The 27,688-nt window shown below is 42.2% G+C and overlaps 2 protein-coding genes across 6 annotated transcripts; one reads left to right on the plus strand and one right to left on the minus strand.

The window, feature by feature from the left end:
* Window positions 1-1,183: 1,183 nt before the first annotated feature.
* Window positions 1,184-2,041, minus strand: LOC136445190 (A-kinase anchor protein 7-like). Its single transcript, XM_066443057.1, has one exon. The coding sequence runs from the start codon at window positions 2,039-2,041 to the stop codon at window positions 1,184-1,186; it is 858 nt and encodes a 285-aa protein (XP_066299154.1).
* A 1,868-nt stretch (window positions 2,042-3,909) lies between these two features.
* On the plus strand, window positions 3,910-27,059 carry LOC136444205 (transcription activator BRG1-like). 5 transcript variants are annotated; one of them, XM_066441709.1, is made up of 31 exons: window positions 3,910-4,020; window positions 4,654-4,868; window positions 5,565-5,724; window positions 6,063-6,311; window positions 7,150-7,272; window positions 7,640-7,862; window positions 8,361-8,487; window positions 8,818-8,991; window positions 9,384-9,557; window positions 10,208-10,381; window positions 10,838-10,998; window positions 11,516-11,579; window positions 12,183-12,292; window positions 14,371-14,518; window positions 14,977-15,140; window positions 15,561-15,738; window positions 16,429-16,557; window positions 16,985-17,098; window positions 17,503-17,616; window positions 17,793-17,987; window positions 19,336-19,382; window positions 19,527-19,669; window positions 20,172-20,359; window positions 21,358-21,666; window positions 22,280-22,498; window positions 22,877-23,197; window positions 23,553-23,654; window positions 24,219-24,363; window positions 24,956-25,011; window positions 25,662-25,769; window positions 25,916-27,059. In XM_066441709.1, exons 2-31 carry the CDS (start codon window positions 4,689-4,691, stop codon window positions 26,015-26,017), a joined length of 4,701 nt encoding a protein of 1,566 aa, XP_066297806.1. In that variant the 5' UTR covers window positions 3,910-4,020; window positions 4,654-4,688; the 3' UTR covers window positions 26,018-27,059. The 5 variants fall into 5 exon arrangements, with proteins under 5 accessions (XP_066297806.1, XP_066297809.1, XP_066297807.1 ...); XM_066441710.1 differs by lacking the exon at window positions 3,910-4,020 and adding an exon at window positions 4,189-4,208; XM_066441708.1 differs by lacking the exon at window positions 3,910-4,020 and adding an exon at window positions 4,256-4,283.
* Window positions 27,060-27,688: the final 629 nt, after the last annotated feature.

A 27,688-nucleotide genomic window follows, 5' to 3' on the forward strand; every position in this document is an offset into this window, starting at 1 on the left:
CTAACGTCAACAATATCTGGTTTATCAGTCAGGTTTGCAGAAGAATTAATTACCGGACAATGTCAAGATGGTCTTTGTATCGTTTCGACCGTTGAACAAGTTACCTCATTCAGTGGATACTATTATTTCTCCAAAGCAGAATATAACGAGGTGGGCAATCAGGGACCATCATGAACGAAAATGACATGTTTTTGATGAATAAAACCTTCTGTATAACCATATATTCTTTTGTTATCTTCAAACTTTTTTACCGTGTGTTAATGTTATCCTGTGTTTATGTATTGTGGAACAGTGTTGCTTAATGTTGTATTGAGGAAGAATAGCTACATTCATTGTGCTAATTGTGGATCCCAAATAAGGTCAAGTCAAGTAATCTCCGCGTATCATTGAGGCCCCCTAGCGGTTTGTTTCATTTTTGCCGCTACTGGATGCGGATTACCTGCAATTATATTTTTGGCCGTTAGGGCGGGGCTTTTGAGCCGTGCGTGGATGCTGTATTTACTCTTAACCGTGCGTATAGACCATGCCCTTTTCTTCAACTAAAACTTTACCAATTAGGAAACTGCTGCAGCGAAACTGGTTCAGTGTCATTGAGGAATTCTGAATAGAAATCCCAAACGATTGATAAAGAGGATTGAATGATAATCTTTGTGAATTTGCGACTGGGGACGGGCAGTTTTCCTACAAATTATTTATCACTTTTGGAAATGACTATAGCTCTTCACAGCCTCTTTGAAACTCTGCCTGAATAAGACAATCTATACAAATCTAACCGTTATATGAAACTACAAGATAAATGATACAAAACTCGTGTGTACATTTTTTATTATCATTATGTTTACACAGATGGCCATAGAGCAACTATAACACCATAAGCAGCCTTTATAAGTAGGAACACAGTCGTAGTCGGTAGTTTAATTTCTTACATTACATCGTACGACAATCGTTAGCCCTGTAACATCATGCCTAGAACCAAGCTTTTCTAGTAAACGTCACAGTGATTATTACAAATTTCAAAGTTTTATGGAAAAACAATTATTTTCTAGAGGTGCATCGTGTATATACTCTGGATGTTGAGAGTTTGTAACGATATATCTGTAACCCATGTTCTTATAGGCTGTTTCCTTGAAACTAAACAAAATAAGATATGAAAATAAATTCCAAAAATAGACTAAAAGATCCCTTATCCTCCTGGCCCAAACTTGACCTGTTCCTCCACGTGGAAGTACCCGTCAGCTTGTCTCTTCTTCCTTAAAGAGCACAGCTGGAATCCTTCCACAGACTGACTGCCCAACTCCTTCTCCCGCAGTCCCTCGTACAGTGATGGTGAGATCCTCTGGATGCCTCTGCTCTTCAGCTTCCCCTGGTTGTTGTCCGTGATCTTCATAACGGTCAGATGGGGCAGGAAGCTGTTGTCGTCGGTCGGGTAGAGGCTCTTCTCCGCGAAGCAGGCGCGCACTGTCTCCGCTATCTGCTTGAGCGTGGCCAGGTGACCGCCTTCTGCGACTTTTGCAAACACTGTTGTGTCTGCGAATGTGCCCAGACCCTCGAAGGGAATGGCCACCTTGCTGAACTGGAGCAGAAATCGGCCACCAGCTTCTTTCGGTGACGTGGCGGCTTGTTTTGAGGTCTCTCCAGGCTTCTGGACGGGTTGCAGTAGCTGTGGAGTGACGCGCGCCTTGGCCTGTCTCAGCGCCTCCTTGGCGGCCTGTACTTGGCCCTCACGCAGGTGCAACATCAGGAGTGTGACGTGAAGGTGGGACAGGGGGATGATGGCGGGCTCCAGGTTGGGTTCGTGTGCCAGAACAGCATCTTGTATCGCCCGCACGCATTTTCGTACTTCGTCGCTTGTCACTCTGATCGCGACGAAGTAGTTGGGCAGGACGGCGGTCCCTGGCGGCACGACTTTGGCGCCTTTTTTCCCCATTTCCGATTCTGACGTCTGTCTTCTGAGCCCGCTAGTGGTCCTCATCTTCCCCAACTGCTCCGTGACTTTGTCATCATCCTCCGTCCGACCGTTTAGCGCTCTTTCGTCAGCCATTGCCGCTCTGTTTCTTTAAAATTCTTTGACAAATGTTGTCAATCTGTTTTCGTCGTACCGTACGGTCAAGAGAAAGATTGGAGGGCTTTTATGGGGGATTCCAAAGCAATGCGAAGTTGTATTTTCTCCCGAATGCTTGGCAACTAGGTATTGAAGTATACATACACAAGATACCGAAGTACCCAACGAGAGCTCTTCAGGAGAGGCAAAGTCAACAGCAACTCTATCTGATGCCATTGTTCGCGCGGGAAGAACCTGTCGAACAGTGGCCGGCCTGGCCGCCGTTGGGTCGTTTTGGTGCTGCACAGTCTGAATGGTTTCATATATGTTTAGCATTGAGTATCTCGTCTCGATGACATGTCGTCTGAAAAACTGTGTCAGCTGCGCTCGTGTGGCGAGACAACTGAAGGGTCCATAGCGTAACCAATACGACATGAAATAGAGAATAAAACAACACGCGGGCGGTATTGTGAGCCACGACGGGTCATTGAGACACGCCTTGTTTAGCAGTTCTTGGTGTATTTACTTACAAAATGTTCGTACTAGCCACATAAACAAGTTAAGCAACTAGTCAGCTAGGGTTGGAGCCTTGGAGGCGTCACAGATATGACGGTCAAATAAGTTAAAGAATACACGTATTCGTATCTATTAGCAATGGAACAAGTCATTGTACTGGGTACATGGTAACGGCTGACCCAAGACTAACGTACAACTACAACGTGTGACTTAATCTGACGTAACTACAATTAATAGACACTGCACGAAATGGCCTCGTATCCCGGCGTATACGTACAGGGATTCCTCCGGAAATATTCCATATCCCGGTGCGGATTTAGCGTATCCGATATAATTAACGGATACGCTGAATCCGCACCGGGAAATGGAATATTTCCGGAGGAATCCCTGTACGTATACGCCGGGATATGAGGCCATTTCGTGCAGTGAGAATACAACAGTCATTATGATAATACAGTACATGTTTAGAAAATCATAAGAATCAATTACAAATCATGCAGATGTGTCCATGCATCTTCATGATAGAATTTTAATGAAATGATCTACAACTTATTACAAGAAAAATCTACATTAATTAAGGTGCTGGACAGATCAATGTTGACAGATCATCGTATTAACGAAGGATGGAACTAGGCTGAAGAAGGAGTAAATTTTGATTACAATCAATGACGAAATACAGTGGATGCTGTGACGTCTGAATATCGTCTGACCGTTTACGAAATTGTTTGAGTATCTCCATGATGTCTAACCTCCCGTGATCGACGTTTAATTTAGCCTAGGCCTTCAGGCAAAAAGGGAAATAATTGGCCAGGAGGGTCAGTCCACGGGAAGGTTAATATTTCCCCTTCCGAAGTGGAAGAACAAATAAAACCCTATGATGGTCAAACTCCCCTGGCAAATATTCTCTCTAACTGTGGCCTGCGTAATAAGTCTGGTCTCCTTGGTCTGGTCAAGGAGACTAGTCACTTATAGTAGTAGTTATACCAACGCGCCACAAAATCAAAATAAACCCCAGGCATCTTTTCAACTTTCAAATTTATTAGCTATTACTTAGTTATGTGTATGTTAGTAAAAAAAAATTGAATAAAATCAAGTTGGCATTATCTGAATGAACAGGTAATACAGTGGTCGAGCTAGCTGGAAGCTGAGGCAGATAAAAAGGGCACAATAGATAATGAGAGCATGATGTATCTTCAAATATTGTTGTATCTTTCAAACATTGTTATACCTACAGTTCTATCATATTAATGTGACTGTAGAGAGGAGTAGACATCCAAAATGTATGCATAGCCAACATTCGTAATCACCGGGCCGGGAACATCGGTAACCTTCGTACCCGCTCGGCTGATGATCGGCATCCTTCGGTAATTTCCGTTGAGTGTCGGTAATTTCCGTGGATTAATCGGCGCCTGCCTCTTCTAGAAGGCGCAGTTTCCTTTACCGAAATCGCAGATTTCTAACAGGTAAGCAACTCCACTATAATATCTCGTAGTGTGGTTTGTACCCAAAGGTATAGGTATGAATATCAATTCGTAATTTGTGCTACAAATGGTGTAAAAGGTCACGAAATAAGAGTTTCCCGCGTCGAATATTCTGCCGGCCATGTCTGGCTAACGCGTCGCGCCATGTTGGACCTTTTGACTCGTTTGAGGTGAATTTTTGCTCGACAAATTCTATGATCGTAGTGACGTTCGTTCAGTGATACCTTGTTTGATGATCAAGAAAGGTACTTGGGCTACTTGTGCACGGATTTTTAGGGTTATAAGAGTCACCGGACGCTTATTATTACATGTAATACACCCGTGCGACAACAAAGAATCTCTGCATTGGATGGGGGGGGGGGCTTTTATGTCAACAGATTCATGAAAATTATGTTTTTTTTCCGTTTCTATTAAAGTTCATCACATGCTGTTGTATGCCTTTGCGACACAGTAAGAGAAGGTGTCTGGTTGATTATGAAATTCTAACAGCATTCCACATTTTCATGTCGCTGAGTCTTCTGTTGGTTGAATGTTTGGGTCAAAAACCGTGTGTTTTGTTCTTTATCTGAATCGTACGCGCGGTATTTTTAAAACACTTTACCCCCGCTTTACCAGATTGGAGCAGAGAACAACAACAGCCTCTGGTCAACATGGCAATGCCGGGGCCTGACGACCCTATGGGCACCCCACCCCCTCCAGGTCCTACCCCTCCCCAACAGCAGACTCTACCCCCTCCACCGACCCCCCCTCAGGGGCCAGGACCACAGCAGGGTCAGCCAGTGGGGTACCCAGGGGGGTACACCCCAGAAAACATCAGTCTACTACACAAGGTAGGTTACTTCTTAGACTAAGTAGGGCTAAAATCACCCTGGGAAACCAGACCCTGTGTTTCGGCGCGATCACCCACCGCACACGTGTTCGGCTAGCGGAGCTTGGGGGCTAGTGGAGAGTGGGGCGTGGTGGATCGTCGGGGCCAGTGGGGGAGTCGGCTCGGAAAGCTTGGGTGCGCGTGCGGTGGGTGATCGCGCCGAAACACAGGGTCTGGCTTCCCAGGGTAAAATCACATAATCTAGATGGCGACTCTTTGGATGATGGCCGTTGGTGGTGGTACTAGTAGTTCAAACATTCGATGTTTGAACGACTGACCTTAGTATACAAATTTGTTATCCTTTCATAGTATTTCAAATAGAATAGAGTGGTTGTCTTAGCATTTACAGCGTCATGTTTTGTTGTTAAATTCTTGTTCCTAACACAATTTTTGTTTCTGTGAGTTATGATATGTATGAATCTCCCCATAAAATCTCTTGCAGCAGTATCTTAAAAACCTGGGCATACCATCACTCTTACATTACCACACTTTTATGCATGTATAACAAACACAATTCCAAGGGGTAATATACATGTAGCATAAACTGAAAGTGAAACTATTTGCAGAACTTGTAACTTAAGTGTTTTTTTTCACTGTAATTTGAAGCATGATTTCTTGGCATGATTTGACATTGATTTTTATCTTCCTGTCTATCCAGGCACTCGACTCCATGCAGGAGAAGGGCATGACTGACGACCCTCGCTACGCCCAGCTCATGGCCATGGCCAAGCGAGCCCAACAGGGGGGTGGACCCCCTCCGCCCAACATGGGCCCCCCTCCAGCCGGACCAGGTATGGACGGCCAAGATCATCCAGGGGGTGAGCACAGATTCTCTCATTCACTCATGGTTTGTTGTTTGTTTGGGGATGAATTTATGATGTACATAGAAGCTGGTGAAAACTTTCCACATGGCCAAAACAAGTTCAGAAAGTCCTAATACCTTTTTCATGGGAACTTGGTGTCAAGTTTCCTATAAATTGTAATTTATGAGATGATTTTCAGAGGTACTTTCAAAAATGAATAGTTCATACTCGTCAAACTCAAACTCAAAACATCAAAATTTTCCATGAAAACTAAGACTTTGCCTCATGTCAGTGATGCCATTGTTGTCATCAAACTTGCCTGGAAAACTTACTATCTTCTTTTTCCTCTCTAGGGTATGGCCCCAACCAGATTGAGCCCCCTCCCTCATCAGGGGAAGGGCAGCCACATCCCCCCTCCAGCCAGGGGGTACCCCCCGGGCCTCCGCGCCCCTCGCCGTTCAACTCATCGCAGATCCAGCAGCTGCGAGCACAGATCATGGCGTACAAGCTGCTGGCGCGTAACCAGTCGCTGCCCGAGTCCCTGAGCCTGGCAGTGCAGGGGAAGAGGTTCCCTATGCCGGGACAGTTCCAGAGGCCACAAGGTTTGTTTAACTGTGGAAAGGGTAGAAAAAGAACCTTTAGATGCAAACACACTCAAAAACATATTGGAGTTTTCTTTTACACAACCAGGAATGTCTCTCAACTGCTTACATTTCAATGCCTATCAGACATCTTCCTCAAAGCTTCTGACTGGAGTGCTGCTTCCCACCGCTATATCATATGTAGCCAAAGTGTCACCGAGAAGCAGTGCTGACTTCAGTCAGAAGCTCTGAGGAAGGTGTCTGATAGGCATCAAAACGTAAGCAGGTGAGAGACATTCCTGATTGTGTAAAAGAAAGCTCCAATATCCCAATGTTCTACCAACTTGATGAAATTATTTGTGACAGTCGAAAACAGTTGAAGTAAATAGATAGATAGCCGATTCTAAGAACAGGTTCAGGTTTTCTTGTAATGTCTCATAGGGTCTTTGCTATAGTAAGATTCATTTTCATATTATCAACAAGAGCTAGCTGAGTCGGGGATTGATAATGAATTTGTTAATGATGAAAACGTTATAATCAAAGAACCCGCCACACTTATCAAGAAGAATAGGGGTCCATCCCGGTGTGAATGGATCAAACCTTACTGTCCTGATTTAAGCAGATGTACCTAGAGGCAGTTTACCAGTTATGCCAAACAACCAAACATTTTTTTTATTGCATATTAGATTCTTTTTTTGCCGGTGTATAGTTTAATGTGACAACAGAACTTTCTCACAGATCCGTCATGCTTGCATTGCATTGGTGTCTTTCTTTGGGTATCTGCTTTTCTTTTCACGTTATGCTGCTTTTGTTGAATCCTTGGTTTTTATGCTTGCATTCCGTTTCTGCAACTCCTTAGGAATGGGCAGTCCCAACCCCATGCAGGGGGGTATGCCCCCCTCGGGTGGGCCCATGCAGGGGGGAGCACCTGTCCCCCCTCCAGGAGGTGCTGTCCCAAATGCAGGTCCCTGGGGGCCCAAGGGTAGGTGGTATTGCTGAATCCCCCTAAAGTCATTGTTCCTACTTCCCTATTCCCTATTCTTCAAACGCTTAACCCTCACCCTGCTTTGAACGCATCCATGCACATACTTTGTTGTATGAACTGTAGAACGCAACAGGAAAAGCGCTAAACTTAAAGGAACAAAGAGAAAATTAGAAATGATTCAAGAAATTCCTTCTTCCCATAGTCTGTTTAATTCCAAGGGCTCAAACAATTAAAACAACAGCCAAATGATAATCAAAGGATGATATTTTTTGTTAACAAGAAATCCTTGTCAGATATTCAGATGACTTAACTGTTAGTCGTGCATGTTGCTTTAGCCAATAGAATTTCTCAATTTCTCCCACAGGGCCGATGACCCCTCAGCAGCAGCCAATGAAAATGCAGCCGCCCCCACAGCAGAGACAGCCGGTGCCAGGTCAGGGCGGCGCCCCCCAGCAGCCGTCGCCGGGATCGCAGGCGTCGCACGTGCCAACAGTCATGCAGCTGCCGCCACGCCAGTCCCGTCTGGCACCCATGGGGAAACCTCAGGGCGTTGACCCCGTGGAGATTCTCAATGAACGGGAGCACAGGTGAGGGTCGATTGTCTCGAACTAGTAGAAGTGAGAAATGTCTTCATATGTATAAACCATGTACTATTTAGCTCACAAACACAAGCAATAAATAATGTTGTGAAAAATCTTCCAAATATGTATGTAGGGCAGTTACCATAAATGTGAGCTAATGCCAAAATTCAGATTTTATACATTAAAGTTGCAGTTGCAAGTAGCCTATGTTGGGCTGATTGGGCCTCCTCTCCTGACCAGTGGAAAGGCTATTCAAAGCATGATTTAGTCAGACAGTTTGAGTACTGTTTGAAGGGCTCAACATAAATTATTTCTGTTTTCTGCAATATGTGATACAAAAATGATACTAAACCTATATCCTTCCAGCTAAGTTTACCAGTTCACAATGCAATTTCAAATATGTTTCTGTAAATCTTAGGTAGTTATCTCTAACCCCGCTGTTGTTGACCAATCAGAAAGTTCTTATGAACCTCAGTGTTTAATCAAATTATTATTTTCCTGTAGGATCCAGCAGCGTATTTCCCACCGTGTCCAGGACCTGTCTAACCTGCCAGGGAACATGTCTGAGGACTTGCAGCTTCAGGCGACCATCGAACTCAAGGCACTGCGTCTGCTCAACTTCCAGAAACAGGTATGAACACCCCTACTGGGAAATGGTTCCTTCCTGATACCTGATGTTGAGAATAACATATGTGTGCTTTTTTTTCGTTTTCTGACGAATGTTAATTATCTATTCATAAAACATTCAAAGTCACATTGAAGGGCAAAAATGCCCTGAATTGCGTAATACTTGGTTATAAATTCTCATTAAAAACTTATGCCTTGTTGACTAGCTGTTGACTAGCTGTCTTATTACCTGGATATCTAACTTTCATCAACTTGACTGGTTGAATGTTTGTCAGAAAGATTTTTGTGTTGTTGTTTTATTACAAACAAAACGTTTTGGTTTTTTTCCGTACAGTTGCGTACAGACGTGGTTAGCTGCATGCGGCGCGACACCACGCTGGAAACCGCGCTGAACTCCAAGGCGTACAAACGCAGCAAGCGACAGGGACTGCGGGAGGCCCGCATCACGGAGAAACTGGAGAAGCAACAGAAGATGGAACAGGAAAGAAAGCGACGACAGAAACACCAGGTAAGGAAACATAGGTTTTACTATATTACAACATACCTAGTCTGTTCAAACACACTGTTGCTTTTGGACTGATTAAACATGAGCCAACCACACATTATGTGTATACTGTATCTGGTTAATACACTACTGTAGCAGTTGTACCATACAAATACTTCTTATTGATCAGTAGAGCTGTGTACCTGGTGTACACTAGCGCTTTATTTTGTTTGGGCATAGGTACACTTGATTTCAGGTCCGGACCCGTACCCAAGTAATTTTACAGGTACAGGGTTTAGGTACACAGCCTTAATAATGAGTGCTATTTATGCTATGCTAAAGTACTTAACTTTTAGTATTTTGTCTCTATATTTTTAAAAGCGCATGTCTTGACAACCTTATCTTTCATCCCGCAGGAGTACCTGAACTCCGTCATGCAGCACGTGAAGGACTTTAAGGAGTACCACCGCACCGTGTCCACCAAGACGTCCAAGCTGTCCAAGGCCATCATGACCTACCACTCCAACACTGAGCGTGAGCAGAAGAAAGAACAGGAGCGCATTGAGAAGGAGCGTATGCGTCGCCTCATGGTCTGTATCACTTTTTCTTTTTCCCAACTTTTCCTCAATTATTACAGGTTTGAGATAGCAAAACGTGTATTGTTTTTGTTGACGTATATGGGTGGCGCCATGTTTTTGCCGCTATTTTTCTTTCCCATCATATCATGCTAAAGGAGAGGTGTATGATGGGAAGTGGTGTTGCCATGTTTGTTTCTAGTCATGCTATGGGAGACCTATATAATCGGAAAGGGTCTAGCCATTTTGGACTTGAAATGTGCCGAGGAAAAGTCTCTCGTGTTAGAGGCTCATTGTACCAATTAGAAGAATAAAGTAGGAAACAAACAATTACATGTATGGTTACCTTGATGTAAAGTGCATGCCAACATTTTGGCAACACCTCTTGGGCAAGCCTAATAGTATAGTATTGTGTGCAGTTTGAAAGAAGTCCAGGAATTGGACAGACATTTCTCAGAATGTCCAGGCATGCATAGTGTTTGTTTTGAAGGATCCACTAGTTGTGTATGTGTGTGTGCATCTGTGTGTGTGTGTGTGCATCTGTGCGTGTGTCTGTGTGTTTGTGTGCATCTGTGTGTGTTTGTGTGCAAATCAGAGGTTTTCAATAAGCTGGTCAGAAAGACATCCTATAAACTCACTGTGATATAAACTCTCCCTCCTAACAGATGGAAGATGAAGAGGGGTACCGTATGCTGATTGACAAGAAGAAGGACAAGCGTCTGGCGTACCTCCTGGCCCAGACGGACGAGTACATCAAGAACCTGACCCAGCTGGTCAGGCAACACAAGGAGGAGCTCGCCAAGAAGAAACGGGAGAAGAGCAAGAAGAAGAAAAAGAAGGTAAATTGTCTCAAGAAAATTCTTTCATCTTTAGATTTTGGTAATGCATCTTTTTGCTGTCTTTTTTACTTGTGAGCAACACAAAATTTCAGAGTGAAATAAACAGTTATCAATCTTTGAAACCTTACACTCCAGAAAGTTGTTACATATATTACATGTTTGTACATGTTCATAAGAACATTATAATATAGGACATCACTATTTTGAGCTCTGATTTGTATACATTTGTATTTACATTGCCCTGTGTGCAATGGCTGAAGAAGAAAAAAAAATTTGAGCCCTGATACGAGTAACTCCCAGAGTATAACCATGGCTAAAAAGTATTTTGAGCCTTGATTTGTTTACCTTGGTTGCCCTGTGTGCAACCATGGCTAAAGAAAAAAGTGTTCGAGCCCTGATATATGTACAACCATGGCTACATGTAAAACCAAACTATTCTGCATTATGTTTCTGTAGGAAAAGAAGGAAGGTGCTGAGGGTGAGGGGGACGTCGACGACAGCAGCCAGTTCAGCGACCTGACCATCAACGTGATTGAGACCGCAACCGGGCGTGTCCTGAGCGGCGCCGAGGCTCCCAAGGCCAGTCAACTGGAGGCATGGCTAGAGATGAACCCTGGGTAATTATGACTTAACCCTCTCTTCACTCCAAAGAAGTGCGTGTAGTTCAGTGGTTAGCAACCTTGCCTCTGGACCAAGAGGTTGGGAGTTGGCTGTTGTCACTCACCCAACATTCACACTGCTGGAAAGGGTTGAAGTCCTTAGGACGGGACATTTAAGCTGTGATCCACTGTTCAATATGCTTGTCGAAAAGAGCTTTGCAAATTTCCTGTAACCTGTAAGTACTGTACTTAGCATATGTCTTCTCTATCACGACAAGTGGAAGTTTTGTTCTTCGGTGAGATAAACTGGGTCGAGATCACTTTTACTTTCTTTCTTACCTGTAACCACACCTTTTAACTTAATTCCCACTTGTCTCTGTGATTAAACTTTAAAGATACCTGCTTGTCTGAAGACATGTAGAAAGAAAATATGCATCTGAAATAGTGTTCTAGCCCATGATTTTTGTACTCAACTTTAGTTTAGATAGATTTAGTAAATACCTGTCTCCTCATGAAATCCATCTTTACTGTGCAGGTACGAAGTCGCTCCGCGAGAGGATAGCGACAGTTCTGAGGAAGATGACAGCGGGGACGAAAAGGTAGACAAACTCGTTCTCAACTCTCACCTGTAACATCGTCAATCTGTTTTGCAGACATAGCTCTTAAAATAGAAAAGTCTGACAGAAGTCTTGGAAACCTTTCAATGAATGGTGTCTCTTGTTTATTATGGTTTCACCAGCCTGCCAACTTTCTTGACAGAAATGCTGTAAAGTGATTTAGCAGTTCGCAGGTGAAAGAAGCAATAACAATGGAAGACAGCATAAGTTCGCGTTGTGATGTTCACAGTGGGTGGTCACCACAAAAACCTCAAAACTACTGCGAACATTTCTCAATTCACACTGATTATTGCGAACAAGGTTAAACAAGGCCATATTCCCAATTGCTGGTTAGGCAAGGGGATGTCCTTATGTACTTGCCCTATTAGGGCAACCCTGGGGAAGCTTGTTCCTTCAGTTGACATGAAACAAGTTGATAATAGAATGCTGCACGTTTGTCCTCTGTAAGGGTGAGTTTGAATAGAGCCCCATGGGAATATTTCTCACGTGTACATGTTTTCACAGCTTGGAAAGGATGTACCACGAACATGTCTCAGCGGCCGAGTGTTGTGTGACACCAGCGCGTAATTGTTCTGTTTTTCACAGGAGGACGACAACGAAGATTCACAGACTTCCAGCAAGGATGCGAGCGAGAAGGACCGGGATCGCAACGCTGACGGGATGGATGAGGAAGATAAGAACAAGGATATCATCACGTAAGGACAGCATGTTTCGTGGCGCGTTTTTCAAGTTTATTAGTCATTGCACGCTTTAACATGGCTGGGCTTGAAATACTGGGTGCATGTGTACTTTTGTGGACCCAACATGGTAGCTGTGCGCCTAATTTTGGACTGAGGGTGCACCAGTACACCTAGATGTTTTTGTAGGCTATAGCAGGGCTCGAAATATTGGGTCCATGTTCACCTTTGTGCACAAAACATGGGAGCTGTGCACCTTGTTTTGGACTGTAGGCACACCAGTGCGCCTAGATGTTTTTGTAGGCCATAGCTAGCAGGGCTCGAAATATTGGGTGCATCCAAAATTGGAGCTGTGCACCTTATCACTGTGGGTGCACCAGTGCACTCAGATATTTTTGTAGGCTATAGGGTATAAGTAGTATTGTACCGGTAGAAAAAAAAGCAATATAACCTTTTTGTTGTACTTTGATGTTTGATACATGTTTGAAATTTTGAAGTTAGCAACAGACTTTCAGGTGAAGTTCTTAAGGGAGGCAGTAGGGTTTGTAAATACATTTACTGACATTCTACTTTTAATGGTGTGCACACAAAATTCTTTATGTGCACCTGATTTTTTGGCTTTTTGATTTTGCAAGAATGGTTACTGAAGTAAGGATGAAGTAGGCATATACACGTATTGTGTTTATGTAAGCAAGAAGAAACAAAACCAAGTGTTCTGTGTAGATTTTTCAAGAGGATTGTCAGGTATATAGATTTTTAAAGGATTGTTGGATGCATAGATTTTTCAATATCATTGCTTGGTGTGTAGATTTTTCAAAATAATTGTCTTGGTATGTTTCAGAGGAATTATAGTCTTTTCATGGGTGCTCTAGTACTCATTCATACCCAAAAAGATTTTTTTTTCTATGGAAAATTGTAGCATCACTGTATTCAAGGTGTGATGCACATTCCAAATGTTTTTCATACCAACTTTCCTTCCTTTCCATGTGGAATCTTCAATACTAGGAGCTTTGCGTGAGTAAAGCACCCTTATGCATGCGTCTGTAGAAAATCATTTGTTGTCGTGATGTGGTGGGGGATGTGCAATGTCGTCCAGATATACATTATGACACTTTACTAACCAGATTCTTTCAGAAGTAGAGACTTCGAAGTTTTCCATATTCTACAAAATAGGGTTTACTTTAAAATGGAGTCTGAATTGGGAACTTCTTAAGTGTCAATTTTGTGAATTTTATGATGACGTTCCCTATAGAAGATAATGCAAATACAAGTGTTCCTTAGTTCATGAACAGAATAAGGAAGAGCGTTACATGAGTATGTTCATTGTCATTTTCCATTGACTAGCCTTGGCTTAGCAATAAGTGATAAATTGTTAGTTTTTGAGGAAGCTCTCAAAAGCTCTGGATCCAAAACCAAGAACTTTAATCTATGATTTTGTAATGATTCTTTCCATTTCAAGCAAGGGCATTCCCCCCAAAAGCTTTCTTTAAAACTGCACATTACAAGCATTCTTCTTCCAAGATTGACAAGTACTGGAAAAGTATGCTCACTACCAAAACTCTGTGTCAGTCTGTGACATACGAGTTTCATGTATTTTGGTCTTGAAGTATACCTTTTGTTACATTTGACCTTGACAGTTGCGCTTTTTTTGGGGGGGGGGGGGTTTATTGCTTTTCCGTGTCTGCCATGACACTTAAATCAAAACTACTGAACTATAGGCAATATATTGTTTATGTCAAGTATCTGAAAGAACATTCATATTTGAAAAGTGTCAAGATGTTACTTGGGATTGAAGCTGATATGCCATACATCTATTTCGAAATGGACAGTTTTGCAACCAGTATCAGTACATTTTTTTGGCAATACCATTTTAACACATCCGAGTTAGAATCTTTATATATAACAATATCATGTACAATGAGAGATATTATGGACTAACGATATTTACGCATAAACAAACTTTCTATGAAATCCCTGTAAGGTTTAATATTTTTACAAAAAGTGCTCTATAAATATATTCCATAACATCATAAGAGATACACTTTTCCTTGCTAAAATAACAATACTGTTGTCGGTTCCATTTATGTTGTTTTTAGACAAGCCACCATGGAGGTAGATGATGAGTACAGTAAGGGAGATACGGAGATGGACTATCAGACGTACTACTCCATGGCACACGCACAGCGGGAAACCGTTCGCGAGCAACCCAACCTTCTCGTCAACGGAAAACTCAAGGAGTACCAGGTCAGAAATCTGTCATGTATAACTAACTTTAGGCTGTTCAGTGCATGCCAGTTATATACAATGTACTATGTAGTAGTTGATTAGGCTACTAATAGCAAAGGTTTTATGCTTGCGGTGACCTCTTCACCACAGAATGAGAACTAGTGTTTCTATTATGTGAATGTAGCGATACTCTTTTTGGTTCAAGCATGAACTCAAAACCACAGTGACCACTCCATTTGCTCCCTGCATTGAAATTAAATTCCCACAAACTTCAAGCCTTTTACGGTAAATTTTTCAAACATTTTTAAAGTGTTCTTGAGAATTGTCTTTTGTAGAAAGAGTTATATTACACTGTTGGCTGAAAATAGATCAAAATGGTTATCAGGGACTGATGGCAACACGAGCAAAGTGACTACAAGTGTTTTTCCAAACGTAGAAGTTACTAGTATTAACGATGTTGAAATCTCTGTCTCCAGGTCAAGGGTTTGGAGTGGCTGGTGTCCCTGTATAACAACAACCTGAACGGTATTCTTGCCGACGAAATGGGTTTGGGGAAAACCATCCAGACCATCGCGCTCATCACGTACCTCATGGAGAAGAAACGCGTCAACGGGCCCTTCCTGATTATCGTTCCGCTCTCGTAAGTACCGTGTGGTTCTCTTCAGCGTTGGAACAACAGCAGTTTTGTTTCAATGATTGAGTTACATTTGATTATGGTGTGTCACTGCTTTTAACATGTCATTGAATGTACAGTAAAATGCCTCATGCCTTTATATTATCTATGTATCTATGTATTTGAGCTTTTATATTACAGTATCTGTATATCTGGGCCTTAATATTAGAGCATCTATTTATCTGGGCCTAAATGTTAGTGTATCAATATCCGGGCCTTTATATCACAGTATCTAAATATCTAGACCTTTATTTTAGAGAATCTATTTATTTGGCATCTTTTGAAATTAGATTGATCCTTTGTTTTCCCCACAACAAATGCAGAAGGTAGTGTCTACAGTTTGAGGAGCTAGGAAACAGCTTGTTCACTTGTTTATTTGTTTTGAAGCACTCTGTCCAACTGGATGTTGGAGATGGACCGCTGGGCGCCAGCGATCGTGAAGATCCCGTACAAAGGCTCGCCCCAGATGCGGCGCCAGCTGATGTCACAGCTGCGAGGGGGAAAGTTCAACGTCCTCCTCACGACCTACGAGTACATCATGAAGGACAAGAACATCCTTGCAAAGGTGGGTCAGAGGTCACGGTTACATTTCAAAGGTTACAAGGATGTTTCCTTATTAGTACATGGAAAACAAGTCAACTACTAGTATAAGCTTTCCTACCCTATACATTGGACTGCTACAAGAGAAAGAAGCCAAAAGTCACCTACCTGAGTTTTAGTCCATGAAAAATTGAAATTGACAGGGTTGTCCAACATCTAAAGTTTCCATCTAGTGCATGATTAGCACATTCTGTACGGCAGAAAGTATCTGTAATGGCATGAAAACAAATTTGGGTGACTGTTGACCTTTATACACAAATGACCACATCAAACTGGTACACTTTTGGACTGTGCATGATTCTCCAAACATGTCTAAAAGTTGTTTTTTCAACAAAATAAAAAGATAGAAAGCCATTCCTTCAACATTCAGCTCCAAAATGCCAACATTTCCTAAGAAAAAAGTTTTCACAGCTAGCTTTAGCAAGGTATTTCTGTAGTATGTGGATATAAGTAACCTTTGCCCTACATGTACATGATGAACTTGGAAGGCACATGGTACACTGTGCACATGTGTGCTCTTTACACTTTCTTATGTGTCCCGCAAGTTGTAGGTTATGCAGGTATTGATATATGGTGCATGTAGATACTGCTGGTCTTCTTGTGTGTCTGATGGAGTACATAGATTGTAAAGGGAGCACCATTTCTTTTCCTGAAGGTCCGTTGGAAGTACATGATCATAGACGAGGGGCATCGGATGAAAAACCACCACTGCAAGCTGACACAAATCCTCAACACTCACTACATGGCTCCCCACCGTCTCATGTTGACAGGGACCCCCCTGCAGGTAAGCACCCCCCCCCTACACAAACCCCCACCGTATCATTTTGACAGTGACCTGCTTGTCAGTGGACACTCTGCTTTGCAAAAGTTTGCCAGCAAAAATCAGATTGAACCACTGAAGTTTGAATCTTCAATCCCACATCACCATAAACAGAAATTTGTAGAATATTTCACTATACCTTTAGGACCACTTCTGATACATTTCCATATATAGAGTTCTACTGAGATCTGAATGATTAACAGGGTTCTCTTAGATATTATTCTTAAGCCAACATTTTGAGATTCATGAAGGGTCACAGGATTCTCCTCAAAAAGAAACACCCCCAGGTGGTTGAAAGACAGCATAGGGGGTCCAAATCACAGCATAGGGGGCCATATGCTCAGACTATGGAAGCGAGAACACTGGTTAAGATATTTCTGGTTATGTACAGAACAAGTTGCCGGAGCTGTGGGCCCTGTTGAACTTCCTCCTACCCTCCATCTTCAAGTGCTGCGCCACCTTTGAACAGTGGTTCAACGCACCATTTGCCGCCACTGGGGACAAGGTAATGTTTCTGTGATCATTCTTTTATACCATGCATAATCAAGTTATACCACATAGGTTCGAGCTTCTTTAGAAGGGAGTAACTTGTGCAGTATTCCTTTGAAATTGAATCGTTAGAAGGTGTAAAAATGTAAAGAAAATCATGATGGGACCTCAAGAGAACATGAAATTCAGGGTAAGAGCTATATCTTCAACAAAGTCTCACATATGGTATGATTACAATAACACTTCAGATGGTACGTACATGTACATCTTAGCATATCCTCCAATCAAGTATTTGATCAAGAATTAATATTTTTCTTTACCACTTTGCTGTAAGACCATAGTCATTTGTTAAAAGTTGATGTGAAAACATGGGAAAAATCTTGCAGAAAAGTCGAAATTCATCTGTCTTTTCTTGACCAGGTGGAACTGAACGAGGAAGAGACAATCCTGATCATCCGTCGTCTCCACAAGGTGCTCCGGCCGTTCCTTCTGAGACGTCTCAAGAAGGAGGTGGAGTCTCAGCTACCCGATAAGGTAAGATGCTCTTGCACAAGATTTTATTTTTACCAAAGTTATTTAGCCAGCGAAGTGCATGATACAAAAACTTTCTTGACACTGCTAGCATGCTCTCTGTGATTGCTTTTTGGAGACACCTCAGGGGTGAGCCTAATACTTGATTTTTGTAAGACTGGATTTTTTTCTTGTTTCAGGTTGAGTATGTGGTGAAGTGCGAGATGTCGGCGCTTCAGCGTCTGCTGTACAGCCACATGCAGTCCAAGGGCGTTCTGCTGACGGACGGGTCCGAGAAGGATAAGAAGGGACGCGGCGGAACCAAGACACTGATGAACACCATCATGCAGCTCCGCAAGATCTGCAACCACCCCTTCATGTTCCAACATATAGAGGTAAACTTCACTAAATCTGTAACCACCCCTTCATGTTCCAACATATAGAGGTATACTTCACTAAATCTGCAACCACCCCTTCATGTTCCAACATATAGAGGTAAACTTCACTAAATCTGTTACCACCCCTTCATGTTCCAACATATAGAGGTAAACTTCACTAAATCTGTAACCACCCCTTCATGTTCCAACATATAGAGGTAAACTTCACTAAATCTGCAACCACCCCTTCATGTTCCAACATATAGAGGTAAACTTCACTAAATCTGTTACCACCCCTTTATGTTCCAACATATAGAGGTAAACTTCAATAAATCTGCAACCACCCCTTCATGTTCCAACATATAGAGGTAAACTTCACTAAATCTGTAACCACCCCTTCATGTTCCAACATATAGAGGTAAACTTCAATAAATCTGCAACCACCCCTTCATGTTCCAACATATAGAGGTAAACTTCACTAAATCTGCAGCCACCCCTTCATGTTCCAACATATAGAGGTAAACTTCAATAAATCTGCAACCACCCCTTCATGTTCCAACATATAGAGGTAAACTTCAATAAATCTGTAACCACCCCTTCATGTTCCAACATATAGAGGTAAAGTTAAAACCCCACTAAATCTGCAACCACCCCTTCATGTTCCAACATATAGAGGTAAACCCCACTAAATCTGCAACCACCCCTTCATGTTCCAACATCACTAAATCTATAACCACCCCTTCATGTTCCAACATATAGAGGTAAACTTCACTAAATCTGCAGCCACCCCTTCATGTTCCAACATATAGAGGTAAACTTCAATAAATCTGTAACCACCCCTTCATGTTCCAACATATAGAGGTAAACTTCAATAAATCTGCAACCACCCCTTCATGTTCCAACATATAGAGGTAAACTTCAATAAATCTGTAACCACCCCTTCATGTTCCAACATATAGAGGTAAACTTCACTAAATCTGCAGCCACCCCTTCATGTTCCAACATATAGAGGTAAATCCCACTAAATCTGTAACCACCCCTTCATGTTCCATCATATAGAGGTAAACTTCACTAAATCTGCAGCCACCCCTTCATGTTCCAACATATAGAGGTAAACTTCACTAAATCTATAACCACCCCTTCATGTTCCAACATATAGAGGTAAACTTCACTAAATCTGTAACCACCCCTTCATGTTCCAACATATAGACTGAGCTAAACTTAGGTTAGATACTTTACCTTAGATTTTGACTGTACAGTTTAGTTTCACACGTCTTTCCTCCTGTTTGTTGTCTTTTAAAGCTTCTATTTTTACTAAGAGATATTTGAATTACAAATTCTGACTTTGTTTTTATTTTTTCCACAGGAAGCATATGCAGAGCATGTTGGATCCTCCTCAAACATTGTGAATGGGTGAGTTGTACTGATCATTGTCGAAAAAGAGTACATGATTCACCATACACATAAAAACTGTACCTTTTGTCCTTGTATCTCGTCCAAAAATTTTCTACAAAGTTGGTCAGATTTTAATACATGAAATTGAAAATCTATTTCCAGCCCGGACCTGTACCGTTCGGGAGGGAAGTTCGAGCTGCTTGACCGTATCCTGCCGAAGCTCCACGCGACGAACCACCGCGTGCTGCTGTTTTGTCAGATGACCTCGCTGATGACCATCCTGGAGGACTACTTGAACTACAGGGGTCAGTTCTATACCCAACTTCTGGAACATAAGATTCTCTCTAGAATACCATTCAAATCATCATTTGCACAGTTACTAGTTGGGAAATCACTTTGTCTTCTTGTGCTGTTCATCTACCCTGTGCTGGAAAATGCCTTTTTTTCAGAACTGTTCTTCTTTCTCATGCTAATCGTGATAGAAAATCCACATGAAAATTTTGTATTTTACTGATTGCTTTTTTTACCTACCACTTTGCTACTATTGTGTTAGCATCCTTTTGCAAATGATTCCTTTCTTTCTCAATTCTCCAAATGTGATATTTTTCTTAACAATTTTCTAAACACTGTCAACCACCTGTTTTCCTTTCTGAAATATAGAGAGTGTATCCCTTTTTTCATTTTCTGATGTAAAGCATTTTCAATAACCCTCTGAATCAGAATTGGTCAACCAGTATAACTGTCCTTCAGCTTAGCACACTAGCTTCAAGCAGAAATATCAGTTGCAGTTCCTTTCCCTCCTGCTAGGCTTGCGTTACCTGCGTCTGGACGGCACCACCAAGTCGGAGGACCGCTCCCAGCTGCTACACCTGTTCAACGAGAAGGATTCTCCCTACTTCCTGTTCCTGCTGTCGACGCGTGCTGGCGGCCTCGGTCTGAATCTGCAAGCTGCGGACACTGTGGTCATCTTCGACAGCGACTGGAACCCACATCAGGTAGGGAGAATTCAAATATTGATAACCTTTCATGTGGTGAAAGATGAGTTGCAGTAGAGAGAATTAATACGTACATCATGGCTTTTATGTGAAAGAATGGTAAAGATTGTTGTGGAGTAGTAGAAAATTTTTAGCCTGAGTGTCATCCTGTTTCAGTTCCAGGCTCTACCTTCACCAAACAGTCTGAGATCGCTCCATTTGAAATCGTTTGGAATAATGTATTCGTCCAGAAATCTGGACGGGCATGCTGATTGGTTCCTTCTATCAGATCTCCATGTGGGAATAGTCTTTGTCACTCAGCCTAACGACTTTCTCCACATGGTATCTCTGTAGGGACCACATCTTATTACAAACCACACATACCAGTAATGGCCAAAAGAAATGACCAAAAACATGGAGTTGATTATATGTCATAGATAGACAAACATCCCAAGTTGTACAAAACACGTATAGACAAAGATCCCAAGTAGTTTTTTTGTAAAATCTTTGTAAAATCGTCAGGATAACACTTTCTATCTGCCAAAAAGCAGGTACTACAGCCTATCTAAGATAAATAAACAAATCCTTTGGTCAGTTCTGGGATGGGTGATCCCTGCTGAGATAGCATGTGGAGCTCTGATAAAAGGAGCCAATCAGCGTGCTCGTCCTGATTTTTGGACGAATATATTATTCCAAACGATTTCAAATGGAGCGATCTCAGACTGTTTGGTGAAGGTAGAGCCTGGAACTGAAACAGGATGACACTCAGGCTAGAAAATTTTAGGAGAATTCAAAGGTTCATCACCTGATATGGAAAAGGTTGTGTTAGCATGTACATCATGGCTTTGATGTGAAAGAATGTTTAAAATGGAAGATAATTCTTATACTGAAAAGAATGTGTGATTTTGGAGGCCAATCTCAAGAGTCTTTGAATTGTATGAGGTAAGTGATAAATTGTTATAAAATTTAAAAGTAATCAGTGTTTTTAAGATGAATGATAGACATGTGCTGGTCCACAGGATCTCCAAGCTCAAGATCGCGCCCACCGTATCGGACAGAAGTCAGAGGTGCGCGTGCTGAGACTCATGACCATCAACTCTGTAGAGGAGAAGATTCTCGCCGCGGCTCGCTTCAAGCTCAACGTAGACGAGAAGGTCATCCAGGCGGGCATGTTCGACCAGAAGTCGACCAGCTCGGAGCGGCGCCAGTTCCTACAGGCCATCCTGGAGCACGATAACCTGGGACAGCTCGACGAGGACGAGGTGCCAGACGACGAGACCATCAACCAGATGATCGCACGACTGGAGGAAGAGTACGAACTGTTCCAGGTATGTGTTTCATTTTATTTATTGGTTTGACTGCAGTATTATAACATACAGCTAGGGCTGTACAACTAACGGTACACTTTATCAGAGGGCTTGGTCAGAAATGCCTTTGGAAATTGCATGACAGGACGTTGAAGTCATAGTATAGAGCTGTCTACAAAACCATTGGACTATCTGCTCAAAGTACTGATCTTTCAACAAAACAGTGGTACAAGAGAACAGTTATGAATGTCTAAGGTCCTAACCTGTACATAAGAACAGTTGGTGGTTATCTACAGAGAATTTCTCCTATTGAAGCACAGGTATAGCTTGTAGTAGTAGCAGTTTACTGAGATACCCTTTAGTCCCCAGGGTTTGTACATTCATATATACATACATACACAAAGACTGGTACACAGATATAACAATTCCAAGGTAAAGAAAATTACACATCAACAGTCTAGAATCATTTGTCTTTCACAATCGTGATAACCCTACCCAGAAAATGTCTAACACTAGCATCAAGAGTCTTAACATCAATGACATTGTGTGTAGAAAATACTTCTCACTCTACTGAAGTGTATAGAGGATTGGATAGGTACATGTATCTGACTACAAACTCTCCCTTCCGTGACAGCGGATGGACCTGGACCGGCGCCGTAACGAGGCGCGTGATCCGAACCGTAAGCCTCGACTGATGGAGACAGACGAGCTGCCGGCCTGGCTGGTGAAGGACGAGGCTGAGGTGGAACGTCTCACCTACGAGGAGGAGGAGGAGAAGATCTTTGGGAGAGGCTCGCGGACACGCAAGGAGGTGGACTACAGCGACAAGCTGACAGAGAGGGAGTGGCTCAGGGTGAGTGGGAAATCCAGCGATTCTGAATAAGGTCGATGATAAATGTGGTTACAACATTTACGATAGATAGAGAATTGATCCTTTGTCATAACACCGATGGGCTAGGGTTTAATCCATTGCATGCATTTTCTTTTGAGGAAGAAATAATGGCGGATTTTTCATTTGATAAAAGTTGCAAAAGATAAATGAGATGCTGTTATTCCTAGATCTGCCTCTAAATCTTTAAAATCCACTTACAACAGTTACTTCTCTCTTTAACTTTAAGAGTACATTTGTAGCACAAGTATCACAAACCAACTGAACGACTCTGGTGAAAACATGTCTGATGATTGAACTCCTTCGTAGAGGTAGTAACCTGTATGTTTCTCCTGCACCTAGGCCATCGAGGATGGCAACCTGGATGAAATGGAGGAACGAAAGAAGCACAAGAAGACACGGAAGAGGAAGGTACGAGTGGAAGAGATCGAAGAGGAGGGGGAGAAGAAGAAGAAGAGGCGCGGACGACCCCCTGCAGAGAAGCTGACTCCGAACCCCCCGAAGCTGACCAAACAGATGATGAAGCTGTACGAAACGGTCATGTACCACGGTGACAGCGCCGGCCGCCAGCTCAGCGAACCGTTCTTCCGCTTGCCGTCCCGCCGTGACCTGTCAGACTACTATGAGATGATCAAGAAACCTATTGACCTCAAGAAGATCAGGGTCAGTAACAGTTCTGAGAGAAGCTGATAAACTGTTGAACTTGATACATTGTAAAGGTAGTCCCATAGCCTTTTTGAGCCTTTATTCAATCTCATAAAAGAACAAGACACACAGTTACAAGTTGTACTTGTAGTCTTGTCAACCCAAAATAGACTGATCCTGCTGGCTTGTCCACCAATCTGAAGAAAATGGCTGCATGTCTGGTGCATTTCTTCTTTTATATCTTGCATTTCTGTGTTTTAACTGAGGCAGGGGGCATGGGACCAGTCTATTGTGATGTCTAAAAAGTTGGACTAACCTACATGGTGTATCGGAACAATGATGTAAATTTCCTCTTCATTTTTACCATTTTTAGGACCGTATTAAGAACCACAAGTACCGCTGCCTGGATGATCTCGAGAAGGACATTATCCAGATGTGTAAGAACGCACAGTTGTACAACGTGGAGGGCTCTCAGGTATGCTGGCTATTTCTGCTACTTCTGATCAAATTAATTACTGTACCTACAACTTTGGCCTTTCTTCAACCTACAGCCTTACAGTCGGAGTTGTTTGTGTATAACAAAATCCTTCGTTTTTTTAACCATGAATCCCAAATCACATAGACCATCCCCATTTGGTAGTTCTGACTAAATCAGAGAGACTGAGATGAAGACATTCAATCCTCCGATTTTAATCCTATTAGAATTATACTTTGCTGCTTAATTTTGCATAAAGACAGCTTAAGAAATATTCTTCCATATTTAGATACCCCTACCATTTTTTGTTTGTTTGTCAATGTCTTTCCAAATGATATGTGTCCAATGTTAGAAGTGAATCATTGTGTGTCAATGCCTAGAGACCAGTTTTGCTAGAAGGCAGATGTAAGCCATTGACTGGCCACTGATTTTGTGTACTGTATAGCTTCAAAGCCTGTTTTATTTAGCCATTGACTTTGTCAAACCATCAATGGTAATTGTTCACCATACATGTTGATAGGAAAAGAAAGGTATAGTTCTAACCTGTGCGCCCCCCTCCCCCAGATCTATGAGGACTCCATCGTGCTCCAGTCGGTGTTCACCAACGCTCGCGAGCTGCTGGAGCAGTCAGGTGACCTGCCGTCGCCCGGGCAACACGAGGGGGAGGACAGCGACGAGGAGGATGAGGAGGAGGGGTCAGAGTCAGAATGTAAGTAGGGGGGTGTCTGTCCACAAGGGGGGCTTAGTTAGAAGGTAGGGGGTGCGAGTTTGGGTATGTGGTCTGAAAGAGCGCTGGGGGTTGTTGTGGTGCTGTGATTATGGAGTATGAATCGGAAAATTAGTGGGAGGGAAAGATATACGGTGAATCTTTGCGGTGGTTTTATTTTCATGGTTTTTGTGGTGACCTCTCCACCACAAATTCATCACCCCATTGTAATACAGCTATACTACGGAGTTGTTTCAACTGCAAAGTCATACACCACAAAAATCTCCTTTCCCCTTCTGCCAAGAAATTAAGTCCCCACAAATATGAATACAGAATTTACAGTATTACGGGTTCGGAGAATAAGTCAAGGAAGAAGTGTGCAAATCTCCTGGGTTAAAGTACATGTAAGAGCCTTGATTCAAAATGTGAGTGACTTGCACAGAGTTCTTTGGTAAGTATAAGGAGTGGAGTTTAAATGTGAGTGATTTTTTGTGGTATGTGTAAGGTCCAATCAGGAGTTGGGATTGTTTTATATTATAGAAGAGAGAGTTTAAGAAGACACTTTTTGAGAATTTGAAATTTGTTCTCCCTACAGCTCGCTCCTCGCTAAAGATGAAGATTCGAGTGGGAAAGGGTGAGAGCAGAGGAAAGGTGAGTTTCTAAGGTTGTGTTTTACTTCAGCTAAGGCTGCACACTGAGCAACCTAAGGGCCCTGTCACACTTGAGCTTATTTTGACGAATGTGTTACTCACATTTCGTTATTCATATGTTAGATGTGCCTCACACATTTATCAAAATAATCGAAAACTATTTATAACGAATAACTTGCGTATTAGCGTAATTTCGTTAATACCCCAAACTATCATACCTACTAGACCATATTGTACGTATGCCGACATACATAAAACACAAATCGATCGAGATGCTTGTGATATGCGTATTGTGCGCACGGCGGCACACGGAAAAAATGTCAACGCGCAACTCACACGCAACGGCCACACGCACAAGTGTGACAGGGGCTTTAGTAGCAAATTAAGGTTGTACATGGCTATGCAATGTTCCCACTTGCAATATACATGTAGTATAAAAACTATGTGTACCAGGCAGATTTTACTTACTGACAGTTATAGAAATGTTGCTAAATTTGTGAGACACCCTGATTTTATTCTGAAATTTGATGCGATCTTAGGGTGCTCATGGGGCAACCTGTTTACTTCAAACAAACCTTGGTTGCCCAAAGAGACCTGGCACCCTTTGTTTTGAACACTGGAGTAAAGTTTGTCACTACCATGTTCCTTCAGTCCAAGGGTAAGAGCCCGCGCAGGAAGCCTGGGCGACCGAAGAAAGCGGTCGTTAGCGATGATGATGACTCAGACACCAACGAGCAACAACAAGCTCCCAGCGAGGAGGTTAGTCAATATTTAGAAATTAGTCATTTTAATTTTCATATATAAATTTTATATTCCAAGACACAGAACTGTACTTTGCCCCTCTGTAATTATTTGGAGTGTTCCAAACTGCATGATCTGATGACATCATCAATTCTTGTGCACAGGAGCAGACAGATGGCGAGGAGGATGAGGGCCAATCACCGAGCTCTTCCCACGCCTCGTCACGCGTATCATCTCCCGCTCCCGGGCATGGCAGGAAGCGATGAGTCACCAAACAATCTGATGATGTCATGAAGAATTGAGTTGCCTACACAAGAAGCAAAGCATCATCACATTTTGCTTTGATGTCATTGATATATACAAGATGCAAGAAGTATGAAGTTACCACACTAATGATGTGATAAATACTATTTATCAACATACAAATCACAAAGTCACCACAATACTTAAGTGTAAGTGTATTTAAGGCAAAAGGTTTTGAGTCACCAGATAGTTGTGATGTAATGTCTAAACATTTACTGTTAAGCTTACAATTAAGCTGTAAATCTGATTCATATATGGTTGTAGTTGTCTACTGTGCACTATACATTGAACACTACTAATCAATATGATTAAGCATAAAGCTGTACACAAGATTTTCATCTATCTCAATCTGGTAGGAATATCCAAACAAAATGATGACATGCTGGTTAGTTTTGTCTTACAAAGTTTCACTTACATCTACATAGGCAGTACCAATTATGTATCTGTCTCACTGGAATATGCTGTTCATACGTAAGTGTGTTATAAAGGAGATATCATGATTCGTCAGTATTTTCAGAAACAGAAAAAGCCTACATGGCTACCAAGGATATCCTAGTAAAGATCTTGTACTTCACTGTAGCTCCCAAAGTTGTCAGTATGTGGATGGCAGAGCAAGGTTGTTAGATAACAGGAAGGATTGCAATGCAGTTCATGATATTCTTATGATATAACTGTTACATATACACATGCATGAATGGCCCTTGACTGCTTTACATTAACCACTGATTTGGTCACTAGAAAGCTGTTACAACAGTCAAAGATGCAATTTAGGACTCTTAGGAGAAAGTAAAACTGTTCACTACTGAATCTTAAACACTGCTGCAACAAGTCAACTTCAACAGTTCTATATATATACACATTTGTAGTTGTAGAGGCTGGGTAGGGGGATTATTTGTTAGTATTATCTATATTGTAGGGGTTTAGAGTATGTGCATATGTTCTGTAGTTGACTTTGTGGAGTAAAGCAATAAGTCATTGTCATGAATAAAGAAAAAAGCAAGAAAACAGGTCTGTTACCAGTGTTGTGTCAAGAATCTATTCGGAAGAAGCAAACAGACATCTTAGAGATAAATCAGGAAGGATTCTGCCATCATCTTAAGGTTTAGGCTGTAACTTAAAAGGTCTTGAAGTGGAGCACACACACACACACCTCTGGAGTCTTGCTGAAGGATTGTGCTTTAGAAGTGTTGGTCAGCTTCTGCTAATATGGTGCATTCAAATAGAATTTCCAGTTCAAATTGATCCTTTGTCCTGAATGTATTTACTGCTCCCTTTTCTAAGGCGCTGCACATTGCGGGAGACCTGCGTGCAGTTTGTTTGTCAACCGCTTGATGGGGCTTTTGTACACAGCTTTGCCTAGCCTGTGTTGCCTGTACTGTGAGTCTTATTATGCTGCCAGGGCTATATAGAGCACCTGCAGACCAGTGGGAGAGCTAATAAAATCGTGACACAGTAAGGCTAACCTTTGTCTAAGTTGAATCAGACGATCAATAGTCTATCGTCACGTACAAGAAAGAACCCTTTACGTGGCAATTTATTTTCATGATTGAAGTTCTGAAACAACGACTCACAACCTATAATTTCTAAGGGTACGTTGTTGTTTCAAAACAGTTACACTGGTCCAGCTTCGTGGC

The sequence above is a fragment of the Branchiostoma lanceolatum genome, chromosome 11, assembly GCF_035083965.1.
Source record: "Branchiostoma lanceolatum isolate klBraLanc5 chromosome 11, klBraLanc5.hap2, whole genome shotgun sequence".
NCBI lineage: Eukaryota > Metazoa > Chordata > Leptocardii > Amphioxiformes > Branchiostomatidae > Branchiostoma > Branchiostoma lanceolatum.